The 18,024-nt window shown below is 32.8% G+C and overlaps 1 protein-coding gene across 3 annotated transcripts in view; it reads right to left on the bottom strand.

Annotated features, from left to right (window-relative positions):
• LOC128173400 (uncharacterized) overlaps positions 1–18,024 on the bottom strand; it is a 44,827-nt gene that overhangs the window by 4,206 nt on the left and 22,597 nt on the right. For all 3 annotated transcript variants that reach the window (XM_052839080.1, XM_052839088.1, XM_052839073.1), the window contains 12 exons: positions 17,698–17,808; positions 14,799–14,942; positions 14,440–14,528; positions 13,788–13,890; positions 9,958–10,111; positions 8,533–8,718; positions 4,463–4,598; positions 3,574–3,774; positions 3,196–3,423; positions 2,049–2,830; positions 1,593–1,765; positions 1,293–1,464 (listed from right to left, as the gene is read on the bottom strand). In XM_052839080.1, coding sequence (XP_052695040.1) covers positions 1,293–1,464; positions 1,593–1,765; positions 2,049–2,830; positions 3,196–3,423; positions 3,574–3,774; positions 4,463–4,598; positions 8,533–8,718; positions 9,958–10,111; positions 13,788–13,890; positions 14,440–14,528; positions 14,799–14,942; positions 17,698–17,808 — 2,479 coding nt within the window. The remainder of the gene's footprint in view (positions 1–1,292; positions 1,465–1,592; positions 1,766–2,048; positions 2,831–3,195; positions 3,424–3,573; positions 3,775–4,462; positions 4,599–8,532; positions 8,719–9,957; positions 10,112–13,787; positions 13,891–14,439; positions 14,529–14,798; positions 14,943–17,697; positions 17,809–18,024) is intronic.

The raw sequence follows: 18,024 nt of genomic DNA, 5'->3' as shown, positions 1-18,024 counted from the left end.
TTTTACTGACACGCAGGTCAATTATACTAATTTTCTCCACAGGTACACCGTTAGAGAGCTGTGAGGAAACCTGTTCAGAGTACCAGCTAACGAACTTTTGTTTTAGTATCGACTTAAGTTTTCCGTTCACGGACCGATCACATGGTTGTAATTCTTCGGTAGTAGAAGGCGGAACAAAAATCGTGCGGATTTTGTTTTTGTGAAGCAAGTTAATAAATTCCTTGTCTTGATGAGGTTTAAAAACATCGAATAATGCCAGTGCTGTGCACTTTTGTCTTCCCCCACATATTCCCCCCGTTTACGTTTGCAGGGTCTTGACGGCGATGATTTTGGAGAATCACCCAAGCTTTCTATTGCATTATTGGCTGCAGTTATAGCAATCGCTTCCTTTCGGTTGAAGCTCGACTCGGCGAAGGAAGTCCAGGGGATGAAGGTTCAGTTATTTTAGAACTTTTTACCCACTTCAACAAAGACATGTTTGCACATCAGGAATGATCTATAGAATGACCGGGAATTCAAGTGTAGTAAATTAAATCGTTAGAACTACTCAGCTCACTACTGAATTTTGCCGTAGGTAAGAGACACTCAAATCGGAATTTATAATTCCACGCGCTCGATATCGTTCGTTATGTACGTATAAGACCGTGATAAATCATTTTGACAACTTTTAAAAGATTACGATATGACGAAATTAAATCCCAACGAAATTTTATTTGGTTTAAAAACAACGAAATTTTAACCCAACGAATATATGTGCTTCTACAGTAGTAATAATTGTATAGAGAAGTTCATTTTAAAAAAATTCAGCATTCAAAATACATAGCTGATATATTAAAGTTGGCTTATGCAGTGAAATTTGAAGTAAAAGACATTTGGCTAGAGAAAATGGATAATAGCAGGATACGATATAGGAGTTTATTCACACAATTATGACGTGTTAAGCTGCGATATATCTATCTTACTATAATTGACGGGAACAAGGAAATAAAACGGGAGAAACAACACACAATATCTATATTTGGCTCGTTTAGCAAGTAGCGTACCCCAAAAAGGGTCTTCAAGATTACAAAAATAATCCAAAACCATAAAAGTTGGATATTGAAGAAAATTGTTTTCACCCAGTGGCTATAGAATCTTTGTATAACAATTTATACACTTTTCACTTTCAGTCTAGCACAATGCCAAGGTAAACTTAAAAAGTTTTTTTTTATAACGAAATACTGAAATGCAGTTTTGAAAAATGATAGGCTTTCTTTGCTGACAACAGAAGAATAATGTATGTAAGTACTTACAGACAGTGGAATATCAATGACTGTTGGTTTCTTGTATTGAAACATGAAGTTGATAGCAACCCACAAAATATTGATGAGGGCCATTCCTCCACACACATTATTCCTTAGCTCCATCAAATTTTCTAAGTCTTTCTTTTCCTTTTCTTTATTTTTTTCAAGAGGATACAAATACCTGTCAATATCATAAAAAGCGGTTTTGATTTTGCGACACATAAATTCACCTCGTTTACATATCCTTAGTCAAAATTTGGCTGCTAGTTGGTTTAAATGAAGACTATGTATTTAATTATTGGTTCTTACTTATTGACAAACCCTTCCCAAAAGTTTCTTTCCTCAATATTCATTTGCATCAATTCACCACCGCTGAAAGTTTCGTCTTCAACCCAAGCAGGGTTAACCAGGTCATCCCTTTTCTTTTTTTCTACTTTCTGTTCCATATATGTTTCCTCATCAAATTCCTCCAATTCTTTCTCCTTAAAACAGATGTTAAAAATTGTTCAGAAATAAAATTGACATTGTTGTTATCATTTTAGCTTTATAAAATATTTTATCCTACTTTGGGTGATAATGTTAACCTAGCCTTTTTACGATTTTATACAAAAGGCATCTGCGTAATTATGTACTGTTGAACTGGAAAAATTACTTGATTTAATATTCAAACTGATTTCATATAATATCTTTGTTTTGTTAACCATGAAAATGACAAACATTTCTAAACTTTATAGAATAAACTATATTGTAAACAAAAGTATGTACTTCGTTTTTGTCTGAAAACCGGACTGATTTCTTTTCCTTTTTCTTAGGTTTGTTTTCTTCCACCACTACATTTTCCAATTCAACACCATCATCTTTCTTTTTAGTAATTTTTTCTAAATTTTCGTTCATTTTAATCAACACTTCCGTTAGTTTATCGTGCTCTTTGCCTTTATCTGACGTCACTTTTTCAGTAATTGTTTGTTTTAAGTCTTGGACCAAGGTGAAAAAAGGAAAAAACTTATTCCAAAAAGATTCCTTCTTCTTTTGTTCCTCTTTAGCTTTCTTCTCTTCTTCTTCTTTTGCAAGTTCAGCTTTGGTTTTTTTCTTTGGAACTTCACGTGTTCCCCAGGATACAACATGAAGGTTACACAATGAATATATAATCAGCACAAGAAAACCAGATGGCACCCAAAGAAAATAGAGAATTCCAAAAATCAAGTTATGGAATTCTCTTGGATGGAATGCTGCCGCTATCAGAAAAATGAAAACTAGTCCAGATAAGAAGATAACACTTGGATGGTAAGGCGTTAAGGTGACCGCAGTAATGATTGCCCCAACAAAAACCACCATCATAATGAAAACGTAAACCCCACTAAGAATTTGAGCTACAATTAATTGAATCTTGGTATCGAAGACAAAGCAAATGATAAAGAATATTATTGCTGGGATTAGAGATATAATGTAGGAGGTGGTCAGGTCTATGCTGAAGACAGTAAGTAGGGCCCCGGCGATCATCATCAACACAGTTGCTGGACCAATGATGGTGGAAACCATTAAAGCAGCTACAAAATACAGAACACCTTCTTTAGATTGGAAGTAGTACATCATTTTCTCACTCATTTTTTCAATAAAACGGAAAATTTACACATAAAAAACAAAATTTTAAAACAATTTCACAGAAAAATGGCACTTTTTTCTCAATTGCAATCTCAATCCAACTGAATTTATAAACACAATAAATATGACATAATGCTAATGATTTTGAATCGAATTTAGCCTCATTTAGCTTCAGTGTTTATTGCGTATTTTTACATCATTTGTACTTTAAGATAACATTAAACAGGCATTCAGAATATAGAAACTTCAATATTTATAATACTATATCTGTGAAGATTGATATCAGCTAATAAGATATCAAGGGAATAACCTTGATAGACGATGTACAGCCAACTAATGTTATTGTTTGATGCAACTGTGTTCCTGCCATCCTGCAGAAGATCCAAAATATTAGCTATAGTTGAAGGCGTCCATCTCCTGCGCTGGTTGAAGTACTCGTTAAAGCCCTCTGGGGCGTACGTGAAAGCATCTGATGCTGCAGCATAGTCTACTCTGTAACCTTGTTGTAACAGAAGAGTGCACAACCAGCGGTCCTCACCTAAATATTTTAAATACAAATAAGCCTCATAATGCAATTGAACTAATCAAGATGAAAAAAATGTTTACCTTAAATGTTTATTTGGCATTTTATTTTAAAATATCTAACTCTAAATTGTGTGGTGATGATTATCGCAATGCATGTCCTCACCTTGGTCATACATAAGATGATGGGAAGCTTCGGTCGGTAAAATGGTATATTTCCTCATTACATTGTCATCCATCAGAGCGGAGCCGCGGAATAAACTAAAACATCCCGGAGAGCACAGCACACAGCCAAGTACATGCTCTGTGGATTTCTGTAGCCAATGAGCGACGGCATACTCAAACTTCTGATACCACACCATTGGGCCTAAATAGCAAATTAAAGTACCACATGTATTTTAAAAGTAGTCATTTTATAGGATTCTTTTGGTGGCAAAATCATTCTAAAATGACATCGATTAAATATTTAGCGCTTTAACTATATTCTGGTTTTTTTTAAAAGAAATAATGATAATATTTTGCATAATAATATAGTTTTTCCTGTATTTAAAGGATTTTTCACTCTCCCAACAATAAAGCCAACTTCTTATTTCTTTGCATTATATTTTTTAACCAATCAAAATGGCACATCAATGGAAATGGGTTTAAATAAATCTCTGGAAGTAAATTGGTATTGGTGGTTTTAAAAAAAAATCAACAAATGCTGGTTTTTGATTAGAAATTGTTGTCATGTAACAGTAAACATTCAGGTCAAAACTACTTCTTTTATAATTTAAAGTCATCTTGATAGGATCTTATCCATGCCAAATGAGCACATATTTAAGTGCACTTTACATAAAGTTGTTTATATTCGTTTAACGCTGTAGAGCTGCATCAAATGTAATTGTTAAAAACAGTCCTAAAATTTTTTGGGCTTATAAGGTTTATTCGTATTTATATTAAAAGGGCTTTGCTGCTAATAAATTCTTACAAAATTCGGATATTTTTTTTAAACAATGATTTCAATCCTTTTCAATATATAGTGAATGATACAACAACAGATCACTAGAACTGACCACTTCCGATGGGATGTATTCTCCCACAGGAAGCTCCCACTCGCTGATTCTTTTTCATTCTGTCCAATAGTAATCTCACTGCACCAGGTGTGAAATCCACGTCCCCGTCGAGAGCCAGCAAAAAAGTATTTTCAGCCTACATGATAGAAATATAGGATTAAGTTCATAACATGTTTCCCCTTCATTTCAACGTTTTCCCTTTGAAGGAGTGCAACTTTTATGTGTTTTATAAACAAGAGGCCCATGGGCCACATCGCTCACCTGAGGAACAAGCGGTATGATAAAATCAGCTCAATGGAGTCATAATACAAACTATCTGGACAATGTACAATCATTCATGTAAATCCTGTATAAATAAAATCCATTTTCCCCTGGATATTCTTATGCTTATAATCATAAGTCCCTTTTCTAACAGGATGATTTTATAGTCATATCATATGTTGAGTATTGCAGATCTAAAAAAGATCCCTAACAATAGTTTATATATGGGATGTAAACGTACATCAAACTCTGAACCTTCTCGTGAGGCCAAAGAATTGTCCTGGGGCCAAAGTCTTAACAATTATAAAGAATCGTCTGGCTGATTAGTTTCTGAGAAGATTTTTAAAGATTTACCCTATATATTCCTTTGTTAAACTTTGACCCCCCCCCCCCATTGTGGCCCCACTCTACCCCTGGGGATCATTATTTTCACAACTTTGAATCTACACTACCTGAGGATGCTTTCACACGAGTTTCAGCTTTCCTGGCTGATTAGTTTCTGAGAAGAAGATTTTTAAAGAATAACTCTGTTTATTCCTATGTAAAACATCGACCTCCCATTGTGGCCCAAACCTACCCCCAGGGGTCATGATTTTCACAAATTTGAATCTACACTACCTGAGTATGCTTCCACACAAGTTTTAGCTTTCCTGGCTAATTAGTTTCTGAGAAGAAGATTTTTAAAGATTTACTGTATATAATCATATGTTAAACTTCGATCCCCCATTGTGGCCCCAACCTACCCCCAGGGATCAAGATTTTCACAACTTTGAATCTACACTACCTGAGGATGCTTCCACACAAGTTTCAGCTTTGCCGGCGAATTAGTTTCTGATAAGAAGATTTTTAAAGATTTACTGTATATATTCCTATGTTAAACTTCGATCCCCCATTGTGGCCCCACCCTACCCCCGTGGGTCATGATTTTCACAACTTTAAAATTTACACTACCTGAGGATGCATCCACACAAGTGTCAGCTTTCCTGTCTGATTAGTTTCTGAGAAGAAGATTTTTAAAGAATTACTTTTTATATTCCTATGTAAAACGTCGATCCCCTATTGTGGCCCCACCTTACCCTCGGGGGTCATGATTTCCACAAATTTGAATCTTCACTTCCTAAGGATACATCCACACAAGTGTCAGCTTTCCTGGCCGATTAGTTTTTGAGAAGAAGATTTTTAAAGAATTACTTTTTATATTAATATGTTAAACTTCGACCCTCCATTGTGACCCCACCCTACCCCCAGGGGTCATGATTTTCACATCTTTGAATCTACACTACCTGAGGATGCTTCCACACAAGTTTCAGCTTTCCTGGCCGATTAGTTTCTGAGAAGAAGATTTCTAAAGAGTTACTCTATATATTCATTTGTTAAACTTCGACCCCCCCATTGTGGCCCCATCCTCAGGTGAGCTAAAAAGGTTAAGTTTACAATTCAATAAGTGGGTTTCTGGAAGAACAGATTTTGAAAATTTTCGTAATAAATATTGACAATTTTTTATACTTTTTTAATCTTTAGCTTTTAAGATCTGTGTACAAACATAGAATTGTGAGCAAATCTCTGTATCTTGCTTATAATTCGAAGCTTAACACTCAAATATGGTTAGTAAATAGAAATTGTAAACAACATGCACTACATGTATAACAAATAAAGAACACAATTTATTTTTTCGAAATGAATCATATATATATATATATATATACATGGATATACCTACATATTTCCGTAAGCGATATCAAACTCTATTTAAACTGAATAAACTAGAGGAAATGCCGAGCATCTCAACAAAACCTATTGCATTAATCTACCACTACGCAAAAGATAATGCCGAATTACCGATAGAATGAATTGTATTTCAGTACCCCTACATCAGATTTTGCTTAATTTGCGCAGGTAAACAGTTAACGTAACTGTTTGATTTACCGAAGTCTCTGATTGATTTGATACGTAAAAATCACGAAATACAGACGATAGTTTCCAGGTTACAAAGCATAAATAATGAAAACGAAATGAAAATCAGAACAAGCTAACACCAACGTCATGTGTGAAAACTGTCAACGCATTGAAATATTTAGCCTCAATTTACTTCACAAAATCGGCACCAATATATTTTTCATGTTTCAAAACTTCCCTTCATACGCGAATTGTTGCACAACAAGCAAATTCATCATAGTCAGCTCGACCCTTTTTCGTATAATGTCATGGCTGCTTTAAACAAAGAACCTCGTTTTAGAAGTATGGAATACGAGTCTTGGTAAAATGGGTATGCAAACCCGGGCCGTGGCAAAATAAATGCCGGGGCAGATCGGCAATCGTCAATTCCAAATAAGCATTATTTTGCAGCAATATCTACAGCGAATACAAATATACTAGTCCATCAAATATCCTGAAATTTTAATGAGATTGTCAGATTAATAACTGCCAATATTTTGTTTTGCCCAGGCCAAGTCTTGCCTACCCATTTTACCGGATGCCGAGCCCGATTGAAACACGCCTTTCCTTCATTATTATTTTCGTAATAACTTCGATTTGAAAGAAAATTACCCCTTGATTTTTGCAATTTATATTTTCCTTCCCATAAGGATAATTTATGCTAAACTACGTTGAATTTGCCTTGGTAGTTCTTGAGAAGAAGATTTTTAAAAATGCACCCCCCTTTTTCTACAGTTTCAAGGTTTTCTCCGCTTTGTATACAGATCAGACTTTAATTTTTGCAATTTATATTCGCCCTCCCATAAGGATGCTTTGTGCCAAATTTGGTTGAAATTGGATAAGCAGTTTTAGAGAAGAAGTTCAAAATGTAAAAAGTTTAAAGACGGACAGACGGACAGACGGACGGACGGACAGACGGACAGACGGACGACGGACAAAATGTGATCAGAATAGCTCACTTGAGCTTTCAGCTCAGGTGAGCTAAAAAGGTGTCTTGAATAATTAAAAGATTTAAAAAATGTTGCAGAGGCCAATCATTTAAATACAATTTTGGACAACTTTTGCTTGAGCGGCAAATGTTTAATGTTTAATCGTTGAAAAGTTCAAATCTTCTTGCTTTAAATCATCCAACTGCAGATACTTAAAATCGGACACGTCAGAAGCATATTTTTTATACTTAATTTTGTGATCAAAATGTTTCCAAGAAATAGTAATCACAAGGTATAATGTAAAATAGAAGAACATATTGTTATACCAAGCATTCACCAGACACGTTTCAGTTTTTCACTAGCTACACGTGTTTATGGTCCATTTCCTATACAAGATAAATATATCCGATGTTATGACATATTTTCTCTTTATTTTATATTAGACATTGGTATAACAGCCATTAATGGTTCGGGATGCGCAATGAGCCCGGCTAAAAAGTTCTTATTTCAAATATTCTTTTTCATATTTTATGCATTCTTATGAAATTTACTCTTTATTGAATTAAATGCAGGTTATGGTTCTTTTTTTTTGTATCCATTCTTTAAATTAAAAAAGTCTTTCTTCTTTCGCGCTTGGACTTATTCTCAAATGTTATTTCTTTAGCTGGTAAAATAAAATAATGTTATCCCTGTGACTTTTATGTACTGCAGAAGGTCCAGCTTATATATATATATATATATATATATATATATATATATATATATATATATATATATATATATAGTTATTTGTTTGCTTTTGGTTTTTTGTGCTATTAAAACTACCCACCTACCCCCCCCCTTTCCCTCTTTCATGTACATTCAAGGATTTGCTTTTATGAAAGTCTGACTAATAATGTTGAATTATCTATTAACGACTTGACGGTAAAAAATAAAGTTGCATACCCTAAATAAGACCTCCTCGTCCAACATTTGAAAAATTTCACTTTTTCCCGTTATGCCCGTAGCTTTATTTAATCGGTCACCCCATACTGCAAGTTTTGTTGGATCCTGGGTTTCCAAGGCATTTAACACAACAGTTTGACACTCTTTTACAATTCGGTATCCAAGCAAGTAATACATGTACATTACCTACAAAGCAAAGGATATTTTTTAAAAACACTCATATATATATATATATATATATATATATATATATATATATATATATATATATATATATATATATATATACTGACACGACATGAAAGATGAATAACACATAATTAAACTAATTTATTCTATCATCAACATCATCATATATTCGACGAAAAAAGTTAAGGTTCAATTATTTTCTTACACATTTACAAACTATATCTACACATTAGCAAACTTGTAAAGGAACAATATTCTATAAATAATAATAAATTAGTAGCTGAATGCGTTTTAAAGCAATCTTTGAGAAAAAAAACTGTACAGGAATCTGCACAATCAATTGAAATAATTGTAGTTGGACGTACACAACGTCGCAATAGCGCGGCCGAGTGTTATTGCGTTATTCAACGTTTGTAGGAATAATATTAACAGACATAAAGCGTCAAACGGAGACCTTAAAGTGATTGTTAAAACTGCACAACTGTCAGACCAGGGAAACAAATAGCACTGTTTGCCAAGATAAATCGAATGTCATCAGTATATATATTATTATAGCTGAATAGGAAAAGGATATTATCGACTACATCTTAGTAATATGATATACTGTTTTGTCATCATTCTCTTTTGAAAACAGAATAAAAGTGCATAACTCGGTACTTAATACACACGTGTATGTTCAAGATGGCATATGTGATTTATTAATAAAATTAAAACCAACTTTTTAATTTGTAGGCATATATTGAAAGAAATTGTATCTTCTTCTTTATCAATCAAAGTCTGTCGGTTATTGAAATTTTTAAAGCACAAGATTGATCTTAATCTTGATCTGATTAAGCATACATTTGGCATCCTCGATCACAAAATTAACAAAAGAAAAAAGCTCAACACCTATCATGAACATCATGAAGATTTTTTTCTGTTGAGGATATATGATGAATTTTCAGATAGAACTTTTGCAAATTACTAATAAATAATTAGAATAAAGGGTTAACCTGGTCAAAATTTTTAGCAATTTAATATTCTTTATGTTTATTGGATTAATTATATCTCTTGTTTCTACCACATTTTACGAGCAATTCATGTCTCTCATAAACAAAATTGGATCAAAATGTATGTTTCTGTATAAATTTCATTTTTTTAAAGATAATATTAAAAAATATTACTGTTTTTGCTTAATGATACATTTTTTCCGTTACATTTTTAAAACAATTAAAAAGTTTTTGCATCAACACTTACTTGTGACCATCTTTTCCTGTGCCTTATTTTCACTTTGTCTTTGAGATGTGTGTAGATCAGATTCCCCCCAGGCATTGTAAAAATCACTTGTCCTCCATACTTCGAAGGAATGACGAAAGGTGGAGGCAGCTCTATATACTTAGAATGAACAGCACTGAAAAAAAATGCATCAATGCACTTAACCTAATAATTTAAGTCCATTGAAACTTAAATTTTAGTACACAAATTTTAAAACGTATTTATTGTTTAAAATAAACAGAACAATTATTTATTGCACATCACTTCTAATAGGACTACATTTATTTGATTAAGAGTTTCCGCAGAGATGGACATAGTAGTGTTACCTTTGATTAAAAAACAATGCATATACTCAGTGTTTGTCCAATAAAATATATAAACCAAATTTATCTTAACAGTAAGTAAAAATAAAACATATCTTCGTGGAGCCATTTTTTAACCAAAAAACAGGCCAATGGGCCACATCGCTCACCTGAGCAACAATAGGCATGATAAAATCAGCTTCATGGAGTCAAAATACAAAATATCTGAACAATGTGCTATAATACATAAAGATACTGTATAAAAAAATCAGTTTCCCCTCTGAATATTCTTATATTTATTATCAAGTCCCTTTTCTAACCTGATGATTTTATAGTCATATCACAGTCAGCATTGCAGTTCTCAAAAGACCCCCAAATAATTGTTTATACACAGAATATAAACCTACATCAATCTCTTCACCCCTTGTGAGGGCTAATAATCGTCCAGGGGCCAACGTTTAAATAACTTTAAAGAATCAGCAATATGTAAAAATGCTTGCAAATAGAAAAAAACCCATATATAATAACATTTCATTTTTTGTGAAAAATTAAAATGTTTTCCTTTGTACAACTCGATCCCCAATGTGGCCCCACCCTACTCCAAAAGATTTTGATTTGAACAAACTTAAATCTATACTATCTGAAGTTGCTTTCACTAAAGTTACGGCTTTTCAACGCAATATTTTTAAAATTTAAAGGATTTTAAAGATTTACTCTATATATTCCTATGTAAAAAGTCGCCCCCCATTGTGCCCAACCCTACCCCCGGGAGTCATGCTTTTCACAACTTTGAATTTACACTACCTGCATATGAGGATGCTTCCACACAAGTTTCAGTTTTCCTGGCCTAACAGTTTCTGAGAAGAAAATTTTTTAAGATTTACTCTATACGTTCATATGTATAAATCCGACCCCCCATTGTGGCCATACCCTAACCCAAGGGGTCATGATTTTCACAACTTTGAATTTACAATACCTGAGGATACTTCTACACAAGTGCAAGCTTTCCTGGCCCAATGGTTTCTGATCAGAAGAAGATTTTTGAAGCTTTACTCTATATATTTCTATGTAAAAAGTCGACCAACATTGTGGCTCTATCCGACCCCTAGGGGTCATTATTTTCAAAATTGTGAATCCACAATACTTGAGAATGCTTCCAAAAAAGTTTCAGCTTTCCTGGCCAAATGGTTCTTGAGAAGAATATTTTTAAGATATACTCTATATATTACTACGTAAAAATTCAACCCCCATTGTGACTCCACCCTACCCCCGAGGGTCATGATTTTCACAACTTTGAATCTTCACTACCTGAGAAGGCTTTCATATAAGTATAACAAATCGAGCGGTCCTTGCCACAAAAAAAAAAAAACACCGTTTTTCTAACACACAACAAATTATTCGGGATGGCAAAATATCAATATCACAACACAGACTAAGATGCTGATCATTTCAATCAATACAACCTGAAACCCCGGGCTATCACCGTTTTAAAAACTCGTCATAAAAAAATAAAGAAAATGCTACTCGTTCTCGTATCTGCATGATTCGTCGTCTTCAAGTTCAATATCAACAATAAAAGCGTATAAGAATTGTACTGACTTAATAAATATTAAAGGCAAAACTTGCGCAGATCTGGACAGCTAAACTCGACACACGCAGTCTAATTCTATCTGGTAAAATCACACCCCTCCCCATTTGTACTAGGTATGCTAATTAAGTCCTCATAATTTCCAGTAAACTGTAAATAATCTAGTTAGCCTCATCCGGATCCCGGACAACTCGTTAACAGTTTAAATAAACATAAAAGTTCCTATTATAGACCACAACTAATAACTATAACTATAACACTGGAAAGACTGGTCTACATGGTTGCTATACTACACGGATTCTGTCCAGACGATGAAGTCCTTATAAAATTAGCATCGTCTACGACCAGGTTCATAATGCTTATCTATCTTATATGGAGTTCTCTGAGGAGTGCTCAACCGAACGGGATATGATCGAGTGATTAAGTGATATTGCAGCTGGAACTAGCTTATATTTATAAACTTCTCCAACCAATGAGTACTTTTCCTTTTCTGTCCGGACACAAACAGCCAATTAAAAATCTGTACGGACTTTGGACATTCCGGACAAGTATCCTTATTTCCGAACAAGCCTATTTAAATAATAAATAAACATGTTATTCCTATACAAAGCCTTGTCCGGATTAATTTAATAACACAGACACACATTTCTAAATCAAAATACCCATAAAGCTTTGATACACATCCTTGCAATATTTTACACTAAAAGAATTTTGAAATTAAGCGCCTTCTGAAAGAGTGCACGTAGCGATACACTTGAATACGGAAGTTCGCTACGAAGACATATTTCATCAATCTAGGTGACAATTAAAAGCAATCACCGATCATACTTAGGTAAAAATACGGAAAAATAGTGGTCAGCATCTAAATACAATAACACATGATATAATAATGCATAAAACAATGTTGATAACACAAAAATATGTGTCAGAATACGTTTGCATGTCGATGAGTGAAACGGTCCGTAAAATAACATGTTCCGTACAGAGAAGTTTGTGAGCGGTAAAATGACGATTATCTCGCGGAAAGAGCATTAAAATGGCATGCTATTGAACAGGGTGATTAATTTGGTAAATATAAACATGTTCAAAACAGTTATCATGTATTTAATCGATCTAATTACGGGTCAAAACAAATAAATTGATCTCGTAAAAAATGTAAACAAAGTACGTGGGTAGTGTCAAAACACGAACGATAATTCAGAATATGTAAACATTAATGTTTTGGTAAATCACGCCTATAACAGGTTTTTGACAGGTAAACAATAAATAACTGGATATGATACGAGCCATTTTAACTAGAATTGCATGTCTGATGTAATACACAATGAAATAATAATATAAATACTTAATTGATCCTAGATGATCACTCAATGTACTCGTATGTGAAAATTTGACCCCTATTGTGGCCCAACCCTACCCCCGGGGTCATGATTTTCACAACCTTGAGACTACACTATCCGAGGATGCTTCCACATAAGTTTCAGTTTTCCTGGCCAAATGTTTTCTGAGAAAAAGATTTTAAAAACTTTACTCTATATATTCCTATGTAAAAATTCATCCTCTTATTGTGGCCCCATACTACACCCGAGGGTCATGATTTTCACAACTTTAAATCTACCCTACCTGAGAATGCTTTCATAAGGTTCATCTTTCCTGGACAAATGGTTCTTGGGAAGAAGATTTTTAAAGATTTACTCTATATATTCCTATGTAAAAATTCGACCCCCATTGTGACCCCATCCTGCCAGTGGGGGCATGATTTTCGTAACTTTACATCAACATCAGGGTTGGAACCATATCACTCCAAAGACATGTTCAATTTGATTAAAACTGTAGGGTTGTTTGCAGAAAAAAATCTTATTAATTCTTTTTTTTTAATTTGAATGAATGACAAATATGAAATCAACTAATGAAAACCGCACCTGGCTGCCTCATTCATTAGAGAAGCATAAAGTTTAACAAAACTGTTCGGGACCATTTCTTCATCATCATTCAGCTCAAAGGCATCATCAAAAAGTATGTGAGCTGAAGAGAAATTAGAATTTATTATCAATTTGTTTCGTTAATTCACATTATTTTTTTATACAAAAAAATGGAAAAAATTAAAGCAAAGAGTAAATATTAAAAATAATTTTTCAATATTAATAAATGGCACTACGTATGTATGATTTTAATAATTTATCTAATGCTAAATATTTAACTACTTTTACTTAACTTTGAGTTGATTTGAACTGGATATTACAAATAGGTTATCTTAATTGTTAAATTTTAGTCATGGTTAACAAGATATTAAAATATATCTGACACATACTGTTAAATCATTTGATTTCGTGGTGGCTAAATTTTCGTGGAATTCGTGGGTACCTCTCACCAACGAATGAACATCTTCCACGAATAAATAAATTTAGACTGTTGAGTCATATTTCCTTTTGTAAGTATCAGAGAATACACGAAATTACGTCCCCGTGAACCTTTTAAATTGAAGCAATCCACAATATTGACCCCAACGAATTTTAATGACTCCACAGTATATCATAATAAAATGGCAGTTTTAATTCTATGAAATAATGTTACCTTCAAACTCATAGTACTCTATTTCTTGCATATTTTTATATCCCGCCATTGCATAAGCCTGTTTTCTCATAAACTGGTCTTTATCCATCCTGACAATGAAAAAAGCAATAATGATGTAGATTTTTTAATCGTTAATCTCAAAACAACCAATAATAAAAATAGAAACACCGTCCATAGAACGGCTTTACACATTGCACATTTGTTTGTTTTGAAACAACAGTTTTATTAAGCGTGTGTGTACATAAACGTCGAATTCCCACTTTTTTGCAAAGTTAGACATAACCATTTGTCATCTGATAAGTGTAGCCTCGCCCATTTCAGTTTGCTTCCGAAACCACTGGGATATGTGTTAGTTTTACCTAAACAAGGATTTAAGAATCTGGACAATTTCCAATCTGTTTTCGTGCCACATGGTAGCACATGCATATATCATCGGTGGTATTTCTTTGGCCATCTCACTCGTCTTTTCAGTAGATCCTGACTTCTGGTCGGTTGCTGTCAACCTTAAGTCATAAAATTGTATTGTTGACAATAACGAGGGCACAAAAATGGGAATTTTTTTTACAAAGATCCATTTACTTTATTTTAACTTCAATTGACGATCTTCTGTGAGAAAAAAAACAACAAATAATTCAGTGGATGAATCCATAGCTTTACTCGGGCCATAGTTCACGATTTGTTGATAAACGTGAAAAATTTTTACATGTAATATCTCCACTGTAAAATATAACGTGTCGAAAATATGAATAAAATTAAAATACTTAGTATAGTTTTAAAGCAATATGAGCTGCAATTTTCATGTTGGAATGTTTTAAAAAGAAAATGTTATTTTCTACTAAATGTAAAATGAAAAAAAAATATCATTGTTTTTAAATTTTTGTTAGCCCTGTTTCTGTGGCAAAAACCATTAAGAGCTCTTAATTGAAGCAAAATTATTGTCGTCCTGTTCAAATATTGATCGGCTATATATTCCTTATAAGTGAAATCTTTCTCTGACAAAATTTAATGATTTTTGCAAATCTTATTTATCATAAAAGTTTAAGTTACAGACAGGCTTATCATACTAGCAGGTTTTTGCAGCAAAATAAAATTCCAAAAAATACAGCTCATATTGCTTTAATGATATATCTATCATAACATTATATTAACATCTTACTCATCAAAAACTGAATTCAAATGATATAAAATCTATCTCAAAAATTAAGTACATGTATGTTGCATAAATATATTTTTGTACCAAAATTATCATCTAAACTTCAAAATCGTAAGAAGTTCTTTTTAAAGTTATACACGCTATAATTTACGTCAATTTTGAATGACAGTGAAAACGCATGCATTTGTCTACTTATAAAAGTTATCCTTAATCTGTAAATTACAATGGTGAATTCCATCTCGTTACAAAGATATAGATTTTTAATTGTTAATTTTCCTGCCAGGAAAATATACCTTTTCATGAATATTGATGAAAGAAGAGCGAAACCGACCTCATTGCGCATGTCCGCGGAGAACTAGGTGGTCGTTAATGTTTGCCTAATTAAATATCCAACTTGATTTTTAATATGCTTAACAGTTGTTAATTTGAAATGCATACATGTATAATGAGTAAAATACGTTTGTCATTCACGATACCCTTACTTCTGCATTAACACTTATAGGATCTATAAATAGCACATAGGGGAAAAACACAGGTCTACGTCATTTTTTTAAAGGAAGTATTCATATCTACTCACAGGCTTGTATTTTTTTTCTTTTGTTTGTACTCGTATATCGGACAAATTTATGCTTTACTAAAAATATCCTTTCCTTTGTGAAACTATCACAATTATGAAGATGTTGACCCTTCACTAGTTGTGGTATGATAGACTAAATTTAGCTGTCGATATCACGTGATAGATTGATATTCACGAGGAGGCATTACTTTCCTGGCAGGAAAATAAATATTTTTTATTGTTTAATATTTGATATATTTGTTACGTGATCGAATTGAGCATTATAATTAACAGCATAAAGGTAACTTTTATTAGTAATCAAAACACATACATTTTCCCTTTTATTCAAAATTGACGCAGATTATAGCGTGTATAGCTTTAACATTTAAAGACATCAATAGACAGTATAGCAAGGCCTCGTTGCAAACTACTATTTCCAGGCTCCTGGATCATGAAACTGTCTTAAATTTAAGTTAGAATTTTGTCTAAAATCTAAGATGTAGACTTAGTTAAGATTGCTTACTTAAGTGGATCACAAAACGATCTAAGAAAGAACTTAGCTAAGATTTGTCTTAGCTAAACTTCATAGTAACTCGCGCGATTTTCCGACCGAATTTGTTAAAAGTGGAACTCTTCTTCGTTTGCAGATTCCTATCGGCTGCAGGCTTGGGGTAATGCTAAATGTAATGGTAATGCATTGCAATGCATTACATGTTTTCAAAGTAATGCTAGTAATGTGTAATGCCACAAAATTAGCATTACAAGTAATGGTAATGTAATTAATTACTTTCCAAAATCGAATGTAATGCTGGCATTACATGGCATTACTTTGCATTACTATGCTTATTTATGCATGTTCACTTTTAAAAATGTGATGAAAAAATGAAAATTTTAAATTATATTTGATTAAATTTATTTATAAAGGAGAAAGAAATAATTATTGAGATAAAACTGTTTTAATTGTATTATTTGAGATATATGATAATGTTAACGATGCAGCCGAATCGTTAACATTATCATATATCACAAAGTTTAAAAGACTTAAATTTAAATGATGCTACACAAAAATATTAGTATAGTTTCTTACTGGATAATATTTCAGTCATTACACATTTTCACTTTAACAAAGGGAAATAACTACAATAGCAAGTCCACAACGGGAAAAACCTAGACTATTAATAAAAATCCCGAGGACGAGGGTGCCGCCTTCTTTGCTGATCATTTCTTCTTAAAAATCCAAGGATTGTCGCCATTTTAAACTTAATTAGTAACAATTTTTATACTTAAGTCTGCCTAATAGCAGTCTTAAGATTTAAGACAATATTTCACACTTAACCCCAAGTCCTTTTTTTGTGATCCACTTTAAGAACAATCTTAAGATTAAGTGCAAATTTATTGACTTAAGTCTGACTTAAGATTTAAGACAGTTTTATGATCCCGGAGCCGGGTCAAGAAAACGAAGTATGTTACTTAATATTAATTTCGTTATTATTATACATGGACTTTGAAAATACGTAAAGAAAACCTATTATTTTAGAAAATTTCATACTTAAATTCGTTGTTTTGTTGGTCAATGACGATACGACGGTTGTGCCTCTTCCTGTTTAACACCAGGTGTTGTTCCAAAAGAATTCCACAGTACAGAGGATTCACAAATAATCTATTGAATTAGAAAAAAAATTATATTAAGAATCATATTATTTTAAAAATCATATCAAATCATTCTATTATTACGAATGATCATTTAACTCTCATTATTTTCTCATCAACACATATGAATGTTTTATTTAAAAGTACTAGACCCAAAGTGCTATAATAACAGCAATAAATCATGATCATATTAAATGATTATATCATTGTCATAAATATAAAGATG

Source organism: Crassostrea angulata, chromosome 1, assembly GCF_025612915.1.
Source record: "Crassostrea angulata isolate pt1a10 chromosome 1, ASM2561291v2, whole genome shotgun sequence".
NCBI classification, from domain to species: Eukaryota; Metazoa; Mollusca; class Bivalvia; order Ostreida; family Ostreidae; genus Magallana; species Magallana angulata.
Note: the sequence above shows the minus strand (reverse complement) of the source record. Positions and strands in the feature narration are given on the sequence as shown.